At 34.2% G+C, this 18,357-nt stretch overlaps 1 protein-coding gene across 1 annotated transcript in view; it reads left to right on the plus strand.

Annotated features, from left to right (window-relative positions):
• TSGA10 (testis specific 10) overlaps positions 1–18,357 on the plus strand; it is a 165,311-nt gene that overhangs the window by 20,273 nt on the left and 126,681 nt on the right. Inside the window, exons 4-9 of the mRNA XM_047069097.1 lie at positions 6,510–6,575; positions 7,584–7,751; positions 8,155–8,310; positions 12,607–12,777; positions 12,861–12,938; positions 13,882–14,033. Coding sequence (XP_046925053.1) covers positions 7,701–7,751; positions 8,155–8,310; positions 12,607–12,777; positions 12,861–12,938; positions 13,882–14,033 — 608 coding nt within the window. The 5' untranslated portion in view covers positions 6,510–6,575; positions 7,584–7,700. The remainder of the gene's footprint in view (positions 1–6,509; positions 6,576–7,583; positions 7,752–8,154; positions 8,311–12,606; positions 12,778–12,860; positions 12,939–13,881; positions 14,034–18,357) is intronic.

Consider the following 18,357-nt stretch of genomic DNA (forward strand, 5'->3'; position numbering starts at 1 on the left):
TCCTATTTCATGGATTCATTTGCTATTTTCTGTGCCACTACTGTATTATTTTAATTAGTGTAGCTTTATAATATTTTGATAAACATTTTCTTTCTTTTTTTTTAAATATGAAATTTGTTGTCAAATTGGTTTCCATACAATACCCAGTGCTCATCCCAAAAGGTGCCCTCAATACCCATCACCCACTCTCCCCTCCCTCCCACCCACCATCAACCCTCAGTTTGTTCTCAGTTTTTAAGAGTCTCTTATGCTTTGGCTCCCTCCCTCCCTCTCTAACCTCTTTTTTTTTCCTTCCCCTCCCCCATGGACTTCTGTTAAGTTTCTCAGGATCCACATAAGAGTGAAAACATATGGTATCTGTCTTTCTCTGTATGGCTTATTTCACTTAGCATCACACTCTCCAGTTCCATCCACGTTGCTACAGAGGGCCATATTTCATTCTCTCTCATTGCCACGTAGTATTCCATTGTGTATATAAACCACAATTTCTTTATCCATTCATCAGTTGATGGACATTTAGGCTCTTTCCATAATTTGGCTATTGTTGAAAATGCTGCTATAAACATTGGGGTACAAGTGCCCCTATGCATCAGCACTCCTGTATCCCTTGGGTAAATTCCTAGCAGTGCTATTGCTGGGTCATAAAGTAGGTCTATTTTTAATTTTTTGAGGAACCTCTACACTGTTTTCCAGAGCGGCTGCACCAGTTTGCATTCCCACCAACAGTGCAAGAGGGTTCCCAAACATTTTATTTCTTGACTGAGTTTAGTACCCTGCAATGAAATTTAGAGACTAGGAATGTAAACAGAATTCTAAAAATGAAGACAGTTTCATTTCTCATTGCTGCCTAATGGCTTATAAGCATGATATAGTGTATTTGAAAGCCAAAAGCAACCTATTGAGTTTTTAAAGGTGTGAATGTGCTCCATTGTCTTGGTTTTATTAATCACCACATTACTAATTGTTTGTAACAAGGTAGTTTCCTAAAGTTCATTGTTGTTCCATGTTCTTTCTTTTTTTTTTTTTAATTAAAAAATTTTTTCTTAATGTGTATTTACTTTTGAGAGAGAGAGAGAGAGGGAGAGGGAGAGAGACAGAGCCTAAGCAGGGGAGGTCAGAGAGAGAGGGAGACACAGAATCAGAAGCAGGCTCCAGGCTCTGAGCTGTCAGCACAGAGCCCGACGCGGGGCTCGAACTACAAACTGTGAGAACATGACCTGAACCAAAGTTGGACACTTAACTGACTGAGCCACCCAGGTGCCCTGAGTTGGGGGGGAGAGATTATTAAGCAGACTCCACTCCTAGCATGGAGCCCAACTTGGGGCTTGATCTCACGAACTGGGAGATCATGACCTGAGCCTAAATCAAGAGTTGGATGCTTAACTGACTGAGCCACCCAGGTGCCCCTGTTCCGTGTTATTTCTTAAGCATCCTTTTAATGTACTCTTGGTAGCACATAATAAAGCATTATATGTTACTCTTGGTAGCATATGATAAAGCACTTAAATGATCAGGCTGAGAACATAAGTGTTATTATAGGTATTATCTATTATAGTAATTTGAAATATAAGAGCCCAGTGAATAAACTCTAAGGTAGTATTTGTTTTTTTATGCAGTAATTTTGCTTATTAAAATGGTGTAAAGGATAAGTAAGCTTGAATTAATGAAAAATCTGAGTAATTGAATATTGAAACATATGAAGTTTCTTACTTTAACGTAAGGACACAGTCTTCTTTAACAGTTACCTGGAAGAGGTCCTTAGGAGAACTACTTGAGAGAGTAGATAAGAATGATGTTTTAACTTATGAATTAATCTTGTAATGGTTGCTACTAAAGTATTTGAGGGACATTTAAAAATAGCTTGAATATTTTAAACATTTCTCAATAAACTCTTGTTTGTATTGTTTCTTTAAGAACAGTTATCCTTCAATCACAGTTTATGATAAATTAAGTTCAGTCTTAATAATAAAAATTACCAAGTTAAAGAACACTATATTAATGTTTTATTTTCTTCCTTGTTTTCTTCTTCAGATTAAAAATTAACTGCATCGCTTCCCAGTCTGGGAGGCCTAGTTGGCCAAATTCCCTTTAAGAGAGTGCCCGGTTTAGAAGTCATCAATTTTAAAGGATTGTTAGTGTCTGTGTTAGAGAGTGAGTACTCTGTCAGGGTGATCCTCTGCTATCAAAACAGAAATTTTAATGAGTGGGAAACATCTAAAATAAGAGCTAGGATTTACCTAAAACTGAAAATATTAAACCTATAGATGGAAATTCTGCCTGGTTCAGAAAAGAGTGTTTCTAGGAAATAGATATTCACATATTGATGTGGAACATTTGGTATATCTAACAATTGGAAAGCTAGAGTAGAGATAGCATTGCTGATGCAGGAAAGACATTGGATAGTAAATACAGAGAGAGAAAAGTAGAAATAGGTCCTTTGGGTTGTTTAAATGTGTTGAAATGAAATCATCAACCTGAATAAGTGAATGTTACAGGTAGAATGGGGATAAGAAAGATGCACAACCAGTGTTGGGGATGTGAACACCAATGCATGTTGCCATCATCCTTAAATCAGGGGATGTGCAGTCTCAGTATTCAGTTACTGGGGAGAGAATCCTTGTCTGATTTGTGGGATGAGGATTGAGGCAAGAGAATTTCTAATTTGAGCTGAGAAAGAATGTTTATGTTCCTGCACTATTTGCAGTTATGCTCTAGTGAGGTAGAGTCAGGTTAAATCTGTTTATCTAGAATGGAGATATATAGTATTAAATTTATTTACTTGGAAGAGTTTACTTTTAGTCATATTTTTAAAGGTCAACAGAATAACTTCTTCCATCATTTATTACATTAAAATGTTTTGAGTATTTACTCTTATTATTTATCATGTAAAAAATTACCCTTCAACCTTAATGTCCTCAGATGAGAAACATGTGTATATCATAGATCCAATTATAGCGTAGGTGGGTAGTTCTATTTCATGGTTTCTCAGAAAATTGTAATCCAGATGATGGCCAGGCTGTAATCATGACTTGACTGGTAGTGGAGGATTTGCTTTTTTTTTTTAAATGTTTATTTATTTTTTGAGAGAGAGCATGTGTGGGGGGAGGAGCAGAGAAAGAGAGGAGAGAGAGAATCCCAAGCAGGCTCTGTGCTGTCAGTGCAGAGCCTGACTCCAGGCTCTATGAGATGCATGACTTGACCTGTAATCAAGAGTTGGACACTTCACTGACTGAGCCACCCAGGCACCTCAGAGGATTTTCTTTTAAGAAAACTTACTCAGATGACTGTTGGCTTTTGGGGGGAAACCTCACTTCCTTGACAGGTGCACCTCTCCCTAAGGTTGTGTGATGTATTTATGTCAGCTGACTTCTCTCTGAGCCAGTCATCCAAGAGAGACAGAAAGGAGGAATCTGCAATGCCTATTATGAACTAATCTCAAAGGTTACATACCATCACATCCTGTTCATTAGAAATGAGTTACTAAGTATAATTAGGGGGGGAAGAAATTAAGCTCCATGTTTTGAAGAACGGAATATCAAAATTTGTAGACATATTTTAAAACCACCCCAATTACATGTCTCCTTTTATCTTCTCATCTTGAGGTTTTTTAAAATCATTTATACCTTAATAATACAGTGTTTCCTAGCTAATTGAACATAATTTTTTGAAATAAGCAGAATTGCAATTTTACCACTACTAGTTCCTTCACACAATTTATATTTTAATTAACCTAAGGGTTATTATTGGACTGGAACTTTGGTAGCTCTTGTCATTATTGTTACATTTATGTTTGATTCAATCAATCAAAAATATTTCACGATTGACCATGTGGAAGATGAAGTGTAAAGGCTATTAAGTTCTTTGTCCCTTCCCTGCATGCTTAGTTCTCCTCTTCCTCCCATGCTTTATTTTTCTCCACAGCATTGTCCAGCTACTTTCCCCTATCTACACTCTACTCCAGCCACACTAGCCTCCTTACTATTCCTTGGAATTTGGCAGACATTCTTTTGCTTTAGGACATTTGCTATAGTCGCATCTTCTGCCTGAAATGTTCTTCTAGATTTTTATATGGTTGACCCCCTTTCTCTTTGCTCACAGGTCACTTTTCAATGAGGACTTATCTGCTAACCCTATTAAAATTCCAAACTATTCCTTCATAAAACTCCCAGTATCCTTAACTCTGCTCTTTTTTCCCCCTACATTACTACATAATTTATTTGTTAGGTTTATGTTTTATTGTCTACTCAGCTAGAATGTAAGGTTGGCCCAAAGACAGGGATCTTTGTCTATTTTTTTTAACGTTTTTGTCTGAAGTGCCTAGAACAGATGTGAATGCTCATGTATTGTTTGAATAACACAGTAACTATCTATTTACATATTTATTTTTACATATTTTGTTTTTCTCTTTTCAACTAGAATGTAAGTTCCATGAGGGCAGAGGTTTTTGTCTATTTTATTCCTTACTGTCCCCAGCATATAACACATTATCAGGCACATAGTAGGTCCTCATTAATCAATTGTCAAATAAATGAAAACACTGGGTCAGCATCTTTTCTCTTGGGCCAGTTATAATTTTGTTTTTATTTTTAAGTAATCTCTACACCCAATGTGGGCTCAAACTTAAAACCCCAAGATCAAGAGTCACATGTTCTATCGACTGAGTCAGCTGGGTACCCCTAAATTAATTTTTCAGAGTGGAATCAGCATTATGTTTTTTATGTCTATAAAAGTAATATATGCTGCTTATAGAAATGTCAGTCCATATAGAAGAGTATAATGAAGAAAATAACGTTTACTGGAATCACACCTTGCTATGATTAGACATAATCTTCAGTTTAAATATTACTGGTTTGCTCCATCTGTATCTAGGTTATGTGTATATAAATTTTCTTTTTACAGCAAACAAAATTTTTGGCTCTATGAATTTTTATAGTTAATTTAATATGGACACCTTTATATGTAATATAGATCCATTTCTTTTTGGTGTCTACATAATAGTATAAATTAAAGCATTGAAAATTGTCTATCCAAAACTATATAAACTTATCCAAACTGTACATGAATTTTGTTTCATACCATAACAACCCTTAATATTTCATAAATTACAAAAATGTGATTGCCTGAGAAATCTTAGAAAAGAACTTGGGCCTAAAGAACAAATGAGGAGCAATAATTACAGAAAAGTCAAATTTAAAATAAAACAGGAAACAGTTTAGAATAATGAGGGGGAGGTTTATGAATTGAGAAATAAATGTGTTAAACTAATAAGCTAATTTATAGCATATAGATTATAGCAAATGGATCTTTGAATAAAAACATAGTCACTGTCCTCCAGAAACCTACAATCTAGTCATATACTCAATATATGACTATAGATGACTATACTGTAAGACTGGGTATGTTCAATGTCCTAAAACTGATACCAAAAGTGTTTTATAGGTTTGATTGAACTAACCTATTAGAAGAGTTCAGAAGAGAAAGCAATCACTTATGACTTTAGTGATATCGGAAAACTTTTATCCTACTAATTCTTTTATCTCTTCCCTATTTTCATCTTCAGAATTATAAGTAGTATTAATATTTTGTTGTGGTTTATAGAGAGTAATTTGGTAAAATATAACCAATTAATATTTCATACCAAACTGGTAATATAAAAGAACTGCTATATTTCATGCTATGTTCTTTTACCATCTAAAGGTAGGTGAACAGAAAGGGGTAGATTATCTTTTATTTTATAAAATATTCATTACATGTTTTTATTTTTAAGTGGCTTCCTTTTTAAACAATTAAAGAAAATTTTTTTTGGTCATGGTAAGTGTACTCTTTAATCCCCATCCTCTTTTTCACCCATCCCCACTCACTTCCCCTCTGCTAACCATCAGTTTGTTTTCTGTGGTTAAGAGTCTGTTTCTTGGTTTGTCTCTCTTTCTTTTTTTTCCCTTTGTTCATTTGTTTTGTATCTTAAATTCCACATACGAGCGAGATCATGTGGTATTTATCTTTCTCTGACTTACTTCACTTAGCATTATACTCTCTAGCTCCATCCATGTTGTTGCAAATGGGAAGACTTCATTTTTTATGGCTGAATAATATTCTAGTGTGTGTGTGTGTGTGTGTGTGTGTGTGTGTACACTACATCTTCTTTATCCATTCATCTATTGATGGACAATTTGGTTGCTTTCATCACTTGGCTATTGCAGGTAATGCTGCAAGAAATGGGTACATGTATCCCTTCGAATTAGTGTTTTTGTATTTTTTGGGTAAATACCCAGTAGTGCAATTATTGGATTGTAAGGTAGTTCTATTTTTAATTTTTTGGGGAACTTCCATCTGTTTGCCACAGTGGCTACACCAGTTTGCATTCCCAGCAACAGTGCAAGAGGGTTTCTTTTGTTCCACATTCTTACAACGCCTGTTATTACAAGTGGCTTCCCTTTTTGATGTTCTCTTTTTAGCTAAATCTGTTCAAATATTTTAAATTTAAATAACAATTTTTTCTGTCTTTTCAGATTGAACTCATTTGCCAGCAAAATAATATCATAGTATTGGAAGATACAATAAAAAGGCTTAGATCTGTAAGTGCATTTTTCATAAATGTGTGTTGAGGAATCATTTGTATTCTATTAGTAAGACTACAAACAAATGATACATGTGTTTTAGCTCTCATGTATTTTGTGAACAATAAAAAATATCTGTTTTCTAAAATTAGTACTCTGCTTGATGCACAGGGGCATTTCCCATCTGTAAAAGTATCAGTGTTCTCGCTCCATTTCATCATTGCACCTTTCTTTCCTAGAGGTGGAGAGAACTTTTGGTTGGTTCTGTTAGTGCCCTTAGCTTTACATGATTTAAAATGATGACTGTGAGTAATTTGATTCTCAAAATATAAGGTGCATTTGTTTACACATTAGCTTATTCCCGTTAGTAATAAATATTAAGTCAAATATTAAAACTTAATTCTGAGTAATATGTTTTCTTTACCTAACAATGCAAAGTGAAACTGCTCTGTTTAGATAGTTTGTCATCATTTGAAATATTTAAAACACTCTCTCTGAAAGTATATCTGTAATTTTCTCCCAATAAAGTATTAGTACAATAAAGATTATGAAAAACAAACAAAAGCTTCTAAACACATTAAAGTGAATGGGAATGTACTTGAAAGTGCCTACAAGTATACCATATATAGCATTCCTTTAATTTATTCATTTATTGAAAAATTATTGAACATAGATGGTGTGAACAGATGCTTTAATGTTAGCGTACAAGTTTTCTCAGCAAATTAATTCAATTTCTAGGACTTGTAATTAGATCTGTGGATATTTCTGGCTTTCCCAAAATTTCTTTACCATTTTTCTTAAAATTATTGACTAAATTTAGGGGTACTTTCGGTTAGACAAAAATATAGTAAATTCAGAAATGCTGGAAAAAGAAGGTATCTAACTGCTTTTTAAAGAATATTGATGAATTATCTTTAAAATACCAACTTTATTATTTTTAAGGATCCTGTTTATTCAACTTGCATTTAGAAAATAATGCTATAGTTTTGCTTGAAATAATGACCTAATTTTTTCCTCCTTGGCAAGATAATTTTAGAGACTGAAAAAGCACAAAATAAATCTCCTTCTAGACTTGATTCCTTTGTCAAGACTTTAGAAGCAGACAGAGATTATTACAAGAGTGAAGCTCAAAATTTGAGAAAGATGATCAGAAGTAGATCTAAAAGTCCAAGACGCCCGTCTCCATCTTCTCGGGTAGGTTTTGGTAATTTATAAGTATTTTGGAGTTCATTGTTTGAACACTGATTTTTATTCTTTGATTTACCTAATATGGAAATAATTTATTTTGATTTGGTATGAATTGGTGTATCAAAAAGTTGGGAGAGACAGCAGTCTCTTTGATAGCACAGTGGACCAGTGAAATTGGTTCTTTATCCCCAGTGTTAGTAGTGGTTGGGAAGTAATCAGGTAAATATGGACCAATTTGGGATGAAGCTGTTTAAAAGAGAAGTGATTTTTTTAAACTTTTTTTTCATCATTTCCTTTCATTATATAGTCATTTTTGCTTGAGTAGAGATCATGTACTGCTATTAGTGGCACCATTTCCTTAAAAGCACATGTCAAGAAGAATTTCAAATTTCTTGTATAATAATTGCAGGGTACAAACTGTGATGTAGAGCTTTTGAAGACAACAAGAGATCGTGAAGAACTTAAATGCATGCTGGAAAAATATGAGCGTCATTTGGCAGAAATTCAGGGTAATGTCAAGGTTCTTACATCTGAGAGAGACAAGACCTTTCTTCTTTATGAACAGGTACACTTATTTATAAAGAAAATACCTAAGTAAAAATATTCAGTTCTAAATATATGTAATTCTTTAAGTTCTATAAGAATGCTTAAATCTGCCAAATTGATCAACTAACATTTGGGAATTACCTTCGTTCTTAAGATATTCTTAATGAAACATAATATATTTCCAATACGATAAGTGTATGTGTACATACACACACACGCACACACATTATTCCCATATCCAAAAAAGATCATATATATGCATAGAAATAGTCTGATTTTGGGCATGGGAAATGAGAAACATGTTAAATGATAGGGGATGGTGAGTTCAAGGTAAAAAGATTTTGATTTTAGAGTTAGAAAACGCTAACATCACTAGATGTACTGTCAGTCACTTTAGGAGCTGACATATAATTTGCTTAATTTAGGAGAGTAAGATCAGTTTGTAGTTTATCTCTATTTGTAGCTTAAAGTTATATACATACAGTCCTTATTAATCATATAGCTTATTTACTCAACAAATATTAAACCCCATAAATCACCAACATAATTTTAAGAATAAAATAAATAAAATATTAAAATAAATAAATAAAATTTTATTTTAATAAAACAAATTTTAAATTTAAATTTAAGTAAATAAATTTTAAATAAAAATACATTTTATTAAGAATTACTGCTTGCCACTCTAAGAGAGAAAAAAATGATAAAATACGAACACTGTTTTCTATGTTTGCAATTTATTGGGGGAGATAAAGTATATTGTCTTATATTTACTTTTTGTTACTTTAGCATAAGTAGTCCAGAAGATATTGTAAGAAATAAAAGAAGTGGGTATTTCTTAGTTGTTGTGATCAAGGAAATCATTGCTAGATGCTGTGGAATTTGAGTCCTGAAGGAAGAATGGAGTTCCTGTTATCTTGAAAGGGGTAAGAAGGAACATTCCAGACTAAAGGAATTGTGTGAGGCAAAGAACAAAGGCAGGAAAATGAGTAGATAAATGGATCAATATAAGACTAATTTGTGCCATTGGAGTAAGAGGGAGCTAAGGCTTGAGAGGTAAATTGGACTAGAGCAGGGGTCTGGAAACCTTTTCTGTAAAGGCCCAGAAAATAAATATCTTGGGCTCTGCAGGCCATGCAATTTATCACCGCTATTGAACTGTGTTGTAGTATGAAAGTAGCTTTGGACAATCTACAAATTTTTGGCTGTGTTACAATATAACTTTTGCATATAACTATATACAGTATAACTTTTACTTTTGGACGCAGAAATTTGAATATCATTATTTTCACTTATTATACATATTTTGAAATCTTCTTTTGCTTTTTTTTAATCATTAAAGAACATAAAAAACATTCTTAGCCCACAGACCTACAAAAACAGGAGGCGGGTTAGATTTGGCCTGTGAGCTTTATGTAGTTTGCCAACTTCTTGAGTACATGGTAGAAGCTCTTCAATGGGTCTTACACGGGGTTTATACTTTGCTTTATAAGCACTGGCAATCTGGTTATTTTTAGAGAAGAAATGACCAAAGCCACATTTTTACAATTTTAACCTGTTAACAATTTTATATTATTTTTTTTCATAATCTGTTATCTTTTTATATAACAATTTTTCTTTCAAGAGAATTGGAGGAAGGAGAAACTGTGGACTTTTTAGAAGGCTGTGAAAGCAGTGTGTTCATGAGGCATTAAGAACTAATCTGGCCAGTGGTGGTGGTGGGGGTGGGAGGTGCCTGGGTAGCTTAGTTGGTTGAGCGGCCATCTCTTGGTTTCAGCTCAGGTTATGATCTCACAGTTCATGAGTTCAAGCCCTGTGTTGGGCTCTGTGCTGATAGTGCGGAGCCTGCTTGGGATTCTCTGTCTCCCTCTCTCTCTGCCCCTCCCTGCTCATGCTCTCTGTCTCTCTCAAAATAAATAAACCTAAACAAAGAAACACAAAGTAAGTTAGGGTGCTATCTGTTGAAATAAGGATAGAGGCAGGTGTAAAAGACACTGTAAAGGAAACCTTGAGAAGATTTGGTTTTAGCAAAAAGAGGGGATGAATGGAACTGACTGAAATTCTTTTTTGTTTTTTAATTTTTTTTAACATGTATTATTTTTACTTTTGAGAGAGAGACACAGAGTGCAAGCAGGAAAGGGGTAGAGAGACACACACACACACAGAATCTGAAGCAGGCTCTAGCCCCTGAGCTATCAGCACAGAGCCTGATGCGGAGCTTGAATTCACAAACTCTGAGATCATGACCTGAGCCAAGGTTGGACACTTAACTGACTGAGCCACCCAGGCGCCCAAGACTGAAATTCTTTTTTGAATGACTGAAGAACTGTGGTAATAGAAAAAGAAATAGTAAAGCCATTGGTGACTTGAGGGAAAAAATGTGTTGGTTTCAGACAGATGGAGTAAGATGATGGTTGTACATTCAGAAAGTAATTGCATTCAGGCAGAAAGAAACGTGGGACTGGAGTGGGGAGAAAGGTAAGAGCTGAATATGTAGATGGGTAATTCATCTGCTTAGAGGTAAGTTTTGGGCCTTCAGAGTGGATGAGGTCTCTGAATGAGAAAGCTATAGAGGAACAGAGAAGTCAAGATGTTATGTTTGGACATTTTATTTAATTGGTAGAGGAGCTTTGAAAGAGATAAAGACAGAAAACTAAGGTAGAACAATATTAAGCCCAAGAGAGGAAAGAATCTCAAAGAGTGTGTTAAAGACAATGTCAAATGTTGCCAAATATCAAAAACAGGAGCTGAGGAAAGGCCATTTCGTGAGGTCATTAGATGAAATTCTGCAAAATGGTAGGTATAGGAGCCAGGTTACACTGGAATGGGAGAGTAGGTGCTGAAGAACAGGCAATGGGTACAGACCATGGTGTTTAAAAAAAATTATATGCCAATGCAAAAGAGATAACAGGATGGTAAGTGGGCAGCAAGATTTAGTGACAGTTTTTCGTGATATGGGAGCCTTGTGCCATGGCTGAAGGCAGGGGAGAAAGAGCTAGTGGAGAGGATGCTATTCAAAGTGAGAGGAAATAATTATATAGTTGTGTCTTGAACAAGGCAGGGCTAGGGATGTCAACCCTCCTGCACAGTTGGAGATCTAAGTTTTGACTTCCCCAAAACTTAATTATTAATAATCTACTGTTGACCAGAAGCTTTACCAATAACACAAAATCAACTAACATATCTCTTATATATGTACATATATATATATGTATGTACATATTGTGTGTACATATATATATATACACATACATTTATGTACATATATTGTGTATATATATACACACAATGTTATTAAGAAAATCATAAGGAGGAGAAAATACATTTATAGTACTATACTGTATTTATTGAAAAAAAATCTGTGTATAAGTGGACCTTTGTATCAATTCAAACCCATGTTGTTCATGGGTTAACTGTAATTGAGTCAGGAGTATCTTAGAAGACATTTCAGGAGATGAGGTCCAGGATTCTGGTGAAGTCTTAGCTGTGGAAATTGGGAGGTAATACATCTTCCTCTGAGACTTGGAGACCAGCTGAATAGGTAGCAATCAAAATCAAGAGGAAGGAAGATTAGGGATTTGAGCAGCAAAGTAGGAGATGAAATTATCTTTAGGTGTGGAATAGGTTTGGGACCTGAGGGTGGTTGAACAAGTGTGTGAGAGTATGTCGGGTTGTTGGTAAGGATTGATGGGCCTTTCTTTCAGGGTAAAAGTAGCCAGAACATGGAAATGGCTTATATATTTTTGTAGAGAAAGAAGGAAAACTAATATTTATTAAAATTGTATTCTACCTGGGAGTGCCTGGGTGGCTCACTCGGTTAAGCATCTGACTCTTGATTTTGGCTTAGGTCATGATCTCACAGTCATGAGATCAAGTCCAGAGTCAGGCTCTTCTCTGGGTGTAGAGTCTTCTTGACAGGCTCCCTCTCCCTCTGCCCCTTCCCCTCGAAACAAAAACAAAAACAAAAACAAAAACAACTGTATTCTACCTGAATTTTGCTGAATTCAAATTTATATCACAAAATGGATGTAGTAATACATATCTATTTCTTAGTAAAACATTCTGTCTTGCATTGACTGCCTCTAAATTAATTTTAAAAAATTTTTGGCAAAAATATTATAAACCAAACTTCTAATTATACATTCACTTGCATTTTTGGACATCATTTGAGTTTATTTGTATAAATTCATTAAAAAACATTATCCTGTTGTATGCATTTTTATATATGGTTTGTATTTTAACTGGCTGGATATAAGATAGCTATATTTATGTCTATTCCAAAGCTTTGTTAAATAGAAGTCTTGCATTTAAATAATAGGCACAGGAAGAAATTGCCCGACTTCGACGAGAAATGATGAAAAACTGTAAGTCTCCTAAATCAACAACAGCACATGCCATCCTCCGACGGGTGGAGACTGAAAGAGATGTGGCCTTCACTGATTTACGAAGAATGACCACAGAACGAGATAGCCTGAGGGAAAGGCTAAAGGTTTGGACGAATTTTATCTGTGTGACCATTTGTGAAACATAGTGCAGCAACATTGAAAACATGTTTTGTTTTTTTTTTAACAGATTGCCCAAGAGACAGCATTTAATGAGAAGGCTCACTTGGAACAAAGGATAGAGGAGCTGGAGTGTACAGTTCATAACGTAAAGAAACATCGCTGTTGTGCTTTTGGCTATAAACTGTCAGTGGCTTCCCCCTTTCTCTTTTTTCCTATGTTCAGAGAGGTTCTTTCATTTTTCTAAGACAGTGTTTGTAGTCCTAAAATATTTAAGGTGGTATGTATGGTATAAATTATCACCTTCTCATTGTTTATTTTCTTCCAAAAAAATATGTAAGTAAAGTTTTTTGTGTTAGGTTGCAAAGTGTGTTCTTTAAAAAAACAACAACAACCCATTAGGGATGCATTCTCAGGGATGTTAGCAACTTTCTCATCTCCCTATTTCATTAAAGATAACATTTCCAGATACAGAGAAACTGGCTTATTCTACCTAAAGAGTAGCTAAGGTAGAGAAAATTATTATGGAATGAAAATTAATGAGAATAATATATTTAAACAATTTAAATGTGAAGCATCACTTTTTTACTAGTCAAGGATTTGAGATGCTATGAATATATATTTGATATGTTATGACTATATAAACAATTAGAGAAAGTTGCTTTTCTGTTACCAGGTTTAATTGAATATATTTATAAATTTGTCAATGTTGTTATAAAGAGAAAGAAAAAGCATTACTCAGGAGAGGAAAACATTTTTTTCATAATTCCACTTTATATGTGTATCTTATTAATGTTGAACAACAAATAAATCTTTTTGCAAATAAGATACATATGCTACATTCAAAATGAACCAGATTGAACATATAGATACATATACTGTGATAGGCATTATGCACAGGCCGTGCAGTGGCTTATTCTTATTCCTGCTCCACAATACCTTGTCCATACAGCCTCCCACAATATTCAGGTCTCATCTGATCATCTCCTAGTGTAAATCTTGTCATATGCCACAGTTTGTACAAAGAGAGGATGTCTCTTTAGGAAGATTTTGTTAGTGATGGCAGTAACCTTGTCATTCTACTTGTATAGCTTGATGATGAACGTATGGAGCAAATGTCAAACATGACTTTGATGAAGGAAACCATAACCACTGTGGAAAAAGAAATGAAATCACTAGCAAGGAAGGCAATGGATACAGAAAGTGAACTTGGAAGACAAAAGGCAGAGAATAATTCTTTGAGGTAAACTAAATTACCTTTAAACAAGTAGTTCACTAGATCTGTTTTTATAGTGTATTTTATACTGATAATTAAGTTATTTGTTGACTTTAATTTCTGAGAGGATTATTATGAAGCAATTGTAGAAACCTCAGCACACATTAAATGATTTTTCCCAAGATCACTTACAGACTAGTAATGCCATATTTAACTAGGAATCAAACTTCCAGTAATCTTCATCTTACATTTGCATAAAGCCTTAATATTTAACTGACATAGCTTTTACAAAGTCCTTCTGGGTATAGAGCGTATTTGACTTTGGTGTTTGAATGTGTAAGAACATGTATTGGAACTTCTGTTAATTGAAGGCCACGTGGGTACTTAGCCCTTCCTATATACTGACTGGTATGGTAGCAAAAGATATGCCAAAGTTGGTGATGGGCATCGAGGAGGGCACCTGTTGGGATGAGCACTGGTTGTTGTATGGAAACCAATTTGACAATAATTTCATATTAAAAATAAAAAAGGGGAATAAGTTTTTGAGGACATCCATGTTAGGAATTTTACTTTTAGTATCTGCTGCTGTGAAAAATAGAGTTTTACAGATTCGGTAATGTTGAATTGCAGTGCGTCTGTGAATATTTGAAAAATAGTTGTTCATAGGAGTGTGAAATATATTTTTAAGTCTACAGATAATTCTTGGTTCACATAAGAGTTCCAAGAGTCTCCTGTTTGATCTTTCAAGGGTCTGTGGTACATATTTTTACACCACTTGTCAGGATAGATAATCACTCAAATTTTTTCCCTTCATTCATTCATTCATTCATTCAATCATTCATTCATGGGTCTGTAGTACATATGTTGAAATCACTTGTCAGGATAGATAATCACTCAAATTTTTTTCATTCATTCATTCACTCATTCATTCATTTACTTTAAAGTTTATTTATTTATTTTGAGAGAGACAGAGAGCAAGCGGAGGTGGGGCAGAGAAAGGGGGATAGAGGATCCAAGGCAGGGTCTGTGCTGAGAGCAGGGAGACCAATGTGGGGCTTGAACTCACAAACCACGAGATTATGACCTGAGCCGAAGTCAGACACTTAACCAACTAAGCCACCCAGGTGCCCCTCGCTTCATTTATTTTTTAATTTCCTGTTTAAAAGGATATTGCAGACTTGGGTAAAATAAAAATAATAAAATAAGATGACAACAACAAAGAAAACCTTGGAAAATAGAGAAAAGGGTAAAGAAAATTTAAATCATCCATGATTCTGTAACTCATTGAAAACTATCATTAATATAGGTCTCTTTCTAATCAGAAATATTTCCATCCATATTATATAAACTTTCTGTGCAATTGATGTTGGCCAGTTTCATTTAATTGTATATCATAAGCATTTTCCTGTGACATTAAAAGTTCCTTGAAAGTAGTTTATTAAAATATTCTAACAGATAGAAGTACAATACTTCTGAGGGTTTTTGCATACACTTGTTTTCTTTTAACAGTGTTATTAGAGTCTAACTGACATACATACAGTAAACTGCACATATTTTTAAAAGTGTTTAGCTTGTTTTGACATATGTATATACCTGTAGCACAGTCAAGATAGTGGCCTTATCCATCATTCCCAAAAGTTTCCTCCTGCCCCTCTGTAAACTCTAACTTATTCTGCCAATCTCTGGATGACCACTGATTTGTTTTCTGTTATAGAGATTTGTTTGGATTTTCTAAAATGGTATATAAATAAAATCATGTAGTATATATTCTTTTATTGGGCTGCCTTCCCTCAGCATAATTATTTTGAAATTTGTGTTATATAATCAATTGTTTATTCCATTGTATGAATAAACCTCATGGACATTTTGGTTGTTTCCAGTTTTGGACTATAAAAAATAAAACTTTCATGTACAATCTTATATGAGTCTTTGTATGGACATAAGCTTTTATTTTTCTTGGATAAATACCTAAGAGTATAGTGACTGAGTCTTGTGATGTTTATATGTTTAACTTTTAAAGAAACCATTAAACTGCTTTCCAAAGTGGTTGTATTATTTTATTTTACATTTGTACCGGTAGTGTATAAGTGTTCCAGGTGTTACATAGCCTCACCAACACTTGGTGTGCATTATCTTTTTAATCTTTAACATTCTATTAGGTAGGTTTTATGGTTTTAATTTGCCTTCTGTAATAACCAATGATTTTGAGCATCTGTACATGTGCTTACATGCCATACATTTGTCTTCTTTAGTGTCTGTTCAATCTTTTGCACACTTTTATCGAATTTAAATTACTATCAAGTTGTAAAAGTCCTTTCTATATTGTAAGTCCTGCGTCGCATGTATTTTGCAAATATTTTCTCCCAGCCTGTGGCTTGCCTTTTTATTAAGTGTCTTTTAATGAGCAAATGTTTTTCATTTTGATTAAGTGAAGTTTGTTGATTTTAAAAATTTTATCCAGCTTTTTGTATTCTTTTAAAGAAATTGTTATCAGGGCTAAGGTAATATTTTTCTTCTGTGTTTTATTCTAGCAGTTTAACATTAAAATTTAACATTTAAGGGGCGCCTGGGTGGCGCAGTCGGTTAAGCGTCCGACTTCAGCCAGGTCACGATCTCGCGGTCTGTGAGTTCGAGCCCCGCGTCAGGCTCTGGGCTGATGGCTCAGAGCCTGGAGCCTGTTTCCGATTCTGTGTCTCTCTCTCTCTGCCCCTCCCCCGTTCATGCTCTGTCTCTCTCTGTCCCAAAAATAAATAAACGTTGAAAAAAAAAATTAAAAAAAAATTTAACATTTAAATCTGTGATCCATTTCAAAGTTTTTATGTTTAGTACACAGGATATAAATCAAAGTTCACTTTTTTTTTTTTGCATAATGATAACCAAATGTTCCAATACCACTTTTTGTGCCTTTGTAGAAAGTCAGTTGTCCATATATGTGTAGGTCTGTTTCTTGAAGATCTGTTTTGCTTGATGGATCTGTTTATATATCTTGATTCCAATACTACCTGCCTGATTACTTTGGTTTTATTTTTAAAGTCTTCACATTAGGTAATGTTAGTCTTTAACTTTGTTCTTTCTCAAAGTAGTTTTGGCTATTCTAGTTCCTTTGTATTTTATTTTAATTTTAGAATCAGCTTCATAGTGTATACAAAAAAAGCCTGCTTGGGAATTTGATTGGAACTGGGGGACACTGACATCTAGAATATCAAGTGTTCCCACTCATAAATACAGTGTGTCTTTCCATTCTTTACATCTTTAATTTCCCTCAGCAATGTTTTATAGTTTTTAGAGTGTTCTTGTACTTCTTTTTTTGTCAGATTTATCTCTGAGTATTTCCTATTTTTTGATGCTGTTATAAATGGAAATTTAAAATTTTACTTTCTGATTTTTATTGCTTGTATATGAAAATACAGTTGTTTTTAAAGATAAACTTTGTATTTTAGAGCAGTTTTAGATTTACAGAGCAATTGTGAAGATGGTAGAGTTCCTACTTACCTCACACCCAATTTCCTCTGTTATTAATATCTTACATTAGTACATTACATTTATTACGATTAAAGAATCTATTACTTGATGCATTATTATTAACTGAAGTCCATACTTTTATTCAGATTTCCTTAGTTTTCCCCTAATGTCCTTTTTCTGTTCCAGGATCTCATCCAGGACACCACATTACATTTAGTTGTCATGTCTCCTTAGGCTTCTCTTGGCTATGACAGTCTCAGACTTTCCTTGTTTTTGATGACCTTGACAGTTTTGAAGAGTACTGATCAGGTATTTTGTGGAATGTCTCTCAATTGGGATTTGTCTTCTGTTTTTCTCATGATTAGACTGGGTAATATGTTTTTGAGAGAAAGATCACAAAAGTAAAATGCCATTTTAGGGTACATATATATCCAGGGTATCATGGGTACATATTATCAATATGATTTATTCCTGTTGATTTTGATCTTTATCACCTCGCTGAGCAATTGTGCGCCTTTTCAAGAATGTCATATAATTGAAATCATACAGTATACAATCTTTTCAGACCAGCTTCTTTCACTTAGCAATGTGCATTTTAGGTTCGTTTGTGTTTTTTCATAGCTGGATAGCTCATTTCTTCTTATCATTGATGTAGGTACCACAGTGTGTTTATTCATGCACCTATTGAAGGACGTCTTGGTTGCTTTCAGTTTTTGGCAATTATGAATAAAGCTGCTGTAAACTTTCATGTGTAGGTTTTTGTGTGGACATAGGTTTTCAAATCAGTAAATACCTAGGGGAATAATTGCTGAATTGTTGAGTAAATCTGTATTTAGCTTTATAAGAAACTGCCCAACTCTTTCAAAGTGACTGTACTATTTTGTATTCT

This window comes from Lynx rufus, unplaced genomic scaffold (genome assembly GCF_022079265.1).
Source record: "Lynx rufus isolate CCGP_SWC_20201006 ecotype Redwood Valley unplaced genomic scaffold, mLynRuf1.p SCAF_8, whole genome shotgun sequence".
Classification (NCBI taxonomy): Eukaryota; Metazoa; Chordata; class Mammalia; order Carnivora; family Felidae; genus Lynx; species Lynx rufus.